The sequence below is a fragment of the Mya arenaria genome, chromosome 2 (genome assembly GCF_026914265.1).
Source record: "Mya arenaria isolate MELC-2E11 chromosome 2, ASM2691426v1".
NCBI lineage: Eukaryota > Metazoa > Mollusca > Bivalvia > Myida > Myidae > Mya > Mya arenaria.
Genome location: NC_069123.1, coordinates 67,660,783 through 67,668,042, shown reverse-complemented (window position 1 = coordinate 67,668,042; position 7,260 = coordinate 67,660,783). Strand labels below are relative to the sequence as shown.

Sequence of the window (7,260 nt, the reverse complement as noted above, 5' to 3'; positions counted from 1 at the left end):
ATTATTTAAGTATGTTGGATGGTTGAGTACCATTGTATAAAGTCGCAATGCAATACATCAAGTAGTTGCTGACATATTAACATGTGTGCTAACATGCAAAACCTTAACCAGATTTTTTAAGTCAAATAAAAAAGGGGCATAAATCATATCATATGCATGATAGAGTTATCTTTCTTAATTAATTAGGAAGGTTGAATGGTTGGGAGCCTGTGTATAAAGTTTCAACGCAATACATCTATTCGCTGAGGTGTTGACTTAAAAGTGGTTATATGCAAAACTTTAACCAGAGTTAGTAAAATTGGTTTCAGACAAAAATTAAAGAGAATTCAACAAAACAAAATAGTTAAGTACATTTAATAAATCGTGATAAATCAAAGGTAGAATTATAGTTATATTACAACAGATTTGAAAGATACAGATGTAAAACAATAGAATTGTTTCATGATCACTGAAAAATGACTCTTAGAAAATCTATACGTGTAATAAACATACAGTGCCTTCAAATGTCTGGACAATTATTACAAATTTATTAATATAAAAATTGGGAGTAAGCAATCGTTGCTTTTTTCAGCGAATATGAATCTGTTCCATTTAATGATAAATACTAAATCAAACTTGTGGTCAATAATATGTTTAGAGTTTTCTGCTTGACCACAGAACTTCAAAATCATTAAGACAACGGTATTTCTGTGTGTCATTATTGCAATATGGTATAACATGGCATCTAGGATATACTTCAAACTCTGATCAAATACTTTTGGAGGCCACAGTATCATTAAAATAGTCTAATTGCTTGTTCTGTAAAATTATGTCAACCTGTCAAACACAGTGGTAAAGGTCATAGCAAAACAATTATATTCTTATTGTGCTGTTTAGACATTCTAGTTTGAAGTAAGCAATATCGAAGAGATTTCTTAACATAAAAATGAAGTATGATCGCAGTTTTACTGTATAAGAAATACTCCTTCTACAACATAACATCAACAACCTGTATATTGCATTTGTGATTAATGTATACAAATATATAAAAATATTTACAAGTATATACAAAAAGACAAAGATAATGAATTATTAATGTACAGATAATGTATGAATAATGTAGATATACACAACAATGAGTTCTTAACTCAATGAATATGCCTGAAAATGAATAAACTATTAAGCAGAAATACATTCTGTGTCACTATGTACATTTATTGTGTCTATGAAATAAAAAAATAGACAGCAAACCTTTAATTTAATTTTATAATTTATTCATTGGGAACATTATTACCGGAAGTATTTCTAGATATGTGCCTTCAATATATTTTCATTCTTGACTAAAATATGATGACATCAGTCACCGTCTCATAAATCCTCTAAATTGTACTAGTACATTTAAGGCCTGTGTAACATACTGATCTCCCAAACATAAGTGACCAAGACAATCTGGCTGTTTTCATGTGCAAGCTGACATACACTTAATTCTTTTAAAAAAAACATGTACAATTACAACTTTAACTTGTGTAGTTTTTTCATCTTAATCAAAGCTTTTTTCAATTGTTAATACTCCCTTCATTATCTATTTCTAATTAAGATTTTTTTTGCATAGAACTTGATATGTCATCAGTCTTTAAGGAATGTATATATTCATCTATCAAAAACAGTCAGATCACAAAACAGTGCAGCTCATCTCCGCAACGCGAGCACCAGAAATGAGGACACTATGGTATATGCGAGTGTCGTCAATGATGCGAGACTGGCAGGTGCCCCATTACAGCCGTCTGCCCCACATGTGTAGATACAGCCTCTGTACTTGCGGCTGTGGTCTGGGAACCTCATGTCCTGGCATTGGTCACCAAGGTCACGAGCGCTGCAGAATCGGTGTGTACCAACTATACCTGCGAAGAAATATCAAGATCTTGGTTATAAATGTTTAAAAAAAATCAATAAGAATCTAGGAGTATATTTTTTTTGTGTGTTTTGTTAAAACATTTTTTTTAAATACTTAGTGGACAGCAAAGCTAAAAGTACAAATCAGTCAAGGAACAAAAACAATGTTGAGTCAGCTTCATCAAAACTGACTTAATATCAACAATGAATAAAAAAATGTCTCATGATAAAAGTCAAGAAAATGTATATGTGAGATTGTTTTCTTAGTGAATGACTGCCTTAAATGTCTTAGTATTTAAAAAGTGGCAATACTTGTCAACATGGAATATTCCTACAAAGAGCTCTGTAGGACAAGTCCTATGTGCATTCAGCTATGTACTTGCAGAACCAAGGTAAACACCAGAGTGTCCCTACCTCCCCAGAGTCCTGTGACCTTGATGCAGTACTTGGCGTCGTACATGGTGCACTCCTCTGCCTCTAAAGGACTGTAGGGGTTGTTGTGGTTGAAATACTCCTGACAGTTGTGGTCCAGCGTCGAGTTGCACTGGTAACATTTCAGACTCAACACTGAAACACAAATACAAAAGTCACAATACATGTAGATGATATATCTTTGCAAGTACCACTGTCCAACACTCAAAGAAATTATTAATATCTTTATCATATACCCTGAGACTTTGATTGGCAAATTCAAGTTTTGTCCACAAGCAAATTTATGCGGAGGTAAGACTTAGAAATTGATTTTTTTTAAATTTTGAATTGTGTTATCTTTATTAGCTCAGACAGTGGGGCTTAGCTAAAAGTGAGCCACACAATATATCAGTGTTTTCCCATCATTTTGGGGATGGGATATTGGCCTTTCTGATTGGGTTGTAACTTTGACTAAAATTTTGGATGTCCAAATTTGCCGGAGAATGAACACAAAAAAAGAATATGATTAAGTTTGTATTTTTAAGAATACACCAACCCTTCCATACAAAAATGGTTTAAGGGTCCAATTATTTGCTGAAATAATAAAAAATTGATTAGATAAATGATTATTATTTTTTATTGTAGAAGTGGGATTTTCATTTTCATGTTTTTTCCTGTAAAAGTATATGTTTTAGCATTGGGACAGTTGGTACCGATGTTTCAGAAAAAACCCATTCTGGATATTGTGAAATAGGGTCTCATAAAAACAATAACCATTTGTCAATGCCATTTACTTCAAATTGAATGAAGTGAAATAACTTATAATCAGAAAAAAAGGTGATTGGCAGACAGGATTTTCTTGGACAAGGTAAATTATTAACAGTTAATTCTGTTCAGTACAATGAGGTGAAGAACAATTTATATAAATTCCACCATAGTGAAGTGAGTAAGAGCCAGCCAGCCAGTATACTGAGTTGATTAAGGTGACACTCTTATTCAAAATCAATACATACACATGTATTTTAACAAACATAAATTTTGAGTGATAAACCTTAAACTAATTACTAAGTAATGCATATATAGAAAATATTAATTACTGATTACAAGATTGCAACCGTGTTTTTAATAGCTGAAAACGCAAAAATATTAAATGATTGATGAATGCTAAAAGATCTACTGCAATCTACTATCTTCTCAGAAGGTAGAAATACCATGTTTTCTGCACATCTCTTTCAAATTAAACTCGGTATCATTCATAAGAACCATTGATTATGACATTTTTTTTATCCTTTTTATTTATAATACAACTGTATTAATTGTGGTAAATCTTGTTTGGGAGTAAGAGTGCATCTTTAAAGTGCTGCCCTATCGTTTCGTTTGTCCTGGGTTTGAGTCCCACATAGGGCACACTTTCCCTCCGAGGTCTACTTGACTGGTGTAGGAAGTAAATGGCCTGAGTGCATGGATTGGCCTTTAAGATTAATGGTGGAAGAATTGCAGTGTGTGTGGGTGAGGCCCAACTGACAGGTTAGGTCAGTTGGAAAGAGCATTGTGCTAGTGTTAAGATAGTTGAGTGATTTAGGGCCTGCATGGTACTCTTGGAATCATATTTTATATACCCTGACACATAACTCAGAACTAGAAATGCATCACCATTGACAAAAAAAAGCATGTCCCTAATCTCCAGAAACAGGCTTCATTTCCCAATGTAGCTGTGTCTTAGGATTTAGGCCTGGTAACCAAGTTCTAGCATTAATGTGTTAGAAAAACGTAACACATGTTTTCATTGGTTGCTTCAGGCATACTGTCATAGAAAATTAAATCACTGTGCTTGTTACAATCTGCTGGTCAGTCAAGCAGCAAACATTGTGTTGTTACAATTTTACCCTTAACCAGAAGTCTCTATGACATCCGAGTGAGCTTACTGTGATATATAAAACAATGTTTTTACTTCGTTTTTGTTCGGACAGATTTTCTTTTGGTCCGACAGATTTTTGTGTCTTGTCAGACCGAATGTCCCACACATTTTTAAACTGTTGGTTAGTCTGATTTCTTTCCTATCACCATACGGTAAAAGCTGAAAATGTATGATACCGCATTACACAATCCCTTTACGCTTATTACAGTTTCAAGACATTCGGGAGCTTGGACAGTTTGGAATCAGTCACATTGCATGTTTCAGCGTTTATGCATTTATAGTTTTGATTTATGTCAGTATATTTAATATGGTTCTAAGTTGGTCAAGGGATACTGGACTTACTGAAAAATGCTAAATTACCAAAATACGATTGCAATTACAGAAATACCTAAGAAAGTTACCGAAAAACAAGTATGATTTCTATTCAGTTATTTTTTTATTTATCCTAGTATTCATATATGAATAATATGCCTTGTAGCCAAAAATTACACACAAATAATGATTTTATTGACATCAAAATACAATTGGGACGTTATGGTTAAAAGTAAAAGTAAATTAAGACACAATACCCGGTACATTGGTTATACAGGGATCCTAAAAGTTTGAAACCTCATTCAGTCTGGGCACGCATCAACCCCCCCCCCCCACACCAAAAAAAACAACCCCTAAAAGTTCAGACACTAATAAGTTGGATACAAACATTTATTTACAAAATTTGTTCATTTTGCATATCCCAAAGGTTCTTTCAGATTGGTAGTGAATTAAATTTTAATATTGATTTTTCCAATTGTATGGTATTTTCTATCCAGCCATGACACATACATGGTAGACACGGTAGTTGGTTGGCCAGCCATAAGTAAAATGGAATCATACGGTATTCCACTGACCAATTTAAATACAATACATTACCACAGGCCTTTAATCCCTACACGGCTCATGCTCTGACGTCACAAAGGTTACCGTTTTATCTACAGCTGACATAATTATGACAGGGTCCAATACATGTGTTAATAAGTTAAAACTTTCACAAGTGAATCTAGCAATCTCATCGGACTAGGGCCGATCCCATCTTCTGTACAGGACTGTGGCGAGGACGGCAAATTATTTATGTGAACATTTTGCTTGTATTTGATTTATTATTACTTGTTTCATTTTCATGTGCTTATATATTATGTATAACTTTTATGTGTGTATTTGTTTTGTTATCATTTATTTTTGTTTCACTTACATGTACACTAGTAATATTTCTTATTTGTTTCAATTTCATGTGCTTTATTATCATTTATTTTTTTATAGTGCTTTGTTTTGGTGTGCTTCACTGTATTAGTTACCGTAAATTTATGCGTGCATTTGCTTTATTATCATTTATTATTATTATAAATTTGACTGACAATTTCATGTTCATTTAATGACCTTATTTAGAACATTTTGAACCGCCTATTGTCTATTGTCCAGTTTGTCACTTTTTTAATAGGTGTCCATCCTCGGCACCCCAGTGTATCATAACCTATATGATACCCTGGGCAAATTAGCTAGGGAAACAATGAATGCTGGGGTGCCGAGGACGATAGGTGTCATATTCACACTTCTTTAATAGTAAATAGGTGTAATTCGCACATAAACATTACCTAGTCCAAATAATTGTACGTTGACGGATTTTTTTTACGATTTTTGATATGGCAAATCCTTCACGTACAAATTGTTTAGTATCAAAAGTGGGTAGTTATTCCTATCGGGATTCCGGGTTAAAGCATTTAACATCTAAAAAATATCATAAAAACAAGAAATATTACCAGATTATGTTATTTTATATTAGTTCCGTACACAAAAATGTTGTATCCTTTGAATAATTATGAGTTTGACGTGTTTTTATCATTGCTTGCTGTCAAAACACATAAATATATACATGAAGGGCACCTGCAAGGCTTTCACGTCACAATTTTAAAACACTCGGAATATTTCGGCGAGTTGTTACGATTGTATTAACGAGGTCTATCTCAAAGCTTGTCGGAGGAGGCCGAATTATTACGATTCAATCGAGTTGTTCCCCTTGGCATAATTGTTGTCTGTGTCAGTCAACTTTCGTTTTATTGGAAAGGTAAACAATGTGTTTTAATGCATTAAATGCTTGTTCAGTGCAAAATAACTTTTCACTTACATGGTAAAATATGAATATAAACCTTTATGGTCAATTTCAACCATAAAATACTTCACTTAAAACAATTTCAATATTTTTAAAACACCCCCGCACTAACCCGTTTAGACATTAGGGATTGGAAGAATCCCGTATAACACGTCTATTATTTAAGACTAAAACATCACCCTATTAAAGAAGTGGCCAACTATACAATATATAGGTGGTTCACTTGGGTAACCAAATGGTTCACTTAGGCAGTGGTTCACTTGGGTAATGGTTCACTTCTTCCTGCACCCGTCAAATTTCTATACTGAACTCAAACCACTGTGGAGTGTTGTTCTGGCGGTCATGTGCCTGCGGCCAACACTCAGCACACATTTCCTCCAAGCTTTACTTTTAACATTTACAAATTTCACATGATCTTTCTTGACAGAAATAACTACTATTCCAAAACGGGTTCCAAAACCAGGAAACAATAACATTCCCCTCCCACCTGTTCACAGGTAAAATACAGGTGTGAACATTCTGATCATGTGAACTAATTTTATCCTAAACATACCTTCATTTGTCATTAAAAGTAGTACCAAAATTGGTACTAAAGATAAAGTATTATCCATATTTTGTTTTACTTTCGAAAAATCAAAACTTTGAAGTAAACAAATTTTTCAGCGACACCTGTCCGCCATGAATCATCTAAGGGACAAAACTTTGGACGGTTACAACTGCCGGGACTCCGTACCTATAATCGCAAAAACCGGGACTATTAAATCGATCCCGATCCATATTCGTTATTGGTATTTTAATTTACAAACTCTGAAAAACTTCAAAACAGGGCGCTTTGAATAGTCTATAATGATTTTAACTCGTCTTGTGAAGATCTATTAAATCGCCGTATTTTTTCTACCGTTCATGCTAGAACTAG

At 33.7% G+C, this 7,260-nt stretch overlaps 1 protein-coding gene across 1 annotated transcript; it reads right to left on the bottom strand.

Moving 5' to 3' along the window:
- Window positions 1-340: 340 nt before the first annotated feature.
- On the bottom strand, window positions 341-7,055 carry LOC128244187 (U-scoloptoxin(05)-Sm1a-like). Its single transcript, XM_052962206.1, has 3 exons — window positions 6,898-7,055; window positions 2,287-2,439; window positions 341-1,880 (listed from the first exon to the last, which is right to left on the bottom strand). The coding sequence occupies exons 1-3, from the start codon at window positions 6,953-6,955 to the stop codon at window positions 1,669-1,671; spliced, it is 423 nt and encodes a 140-aa protein (XP_052818166.1). The 5' UTR covers window positions 6,956-7,055; the 3' UTR covers window positions 341-1,668.
- Window positions 7,056-7,260: the final 205 nt, after the last annotated feature.

Bases quoted from the DNA above. Each gene is read 5' to 3' on its own strand.
- LOC128244187 (XM_052962206.1), bottom strand. From the start codon at position 6,955: ATGGATAATACTTTATCTTTAGTACCAATTTTGGTACTACTTTTAATG. The intron at 2,440-6,897 runs GTATGTTTAGGA...TTTGTGTTTCAG, and splicing joins ACTTTTAATGACAAATGAAG to TGTTGAGTCTGAAATGTTAC. The intron at 1,881-2,286 runs GTAGGGACACTC...ATTTCTTCGCAG, and splicing joins GGTCACAGGACTCTGGGGAG to GTATAGTTGGTACACACCGA.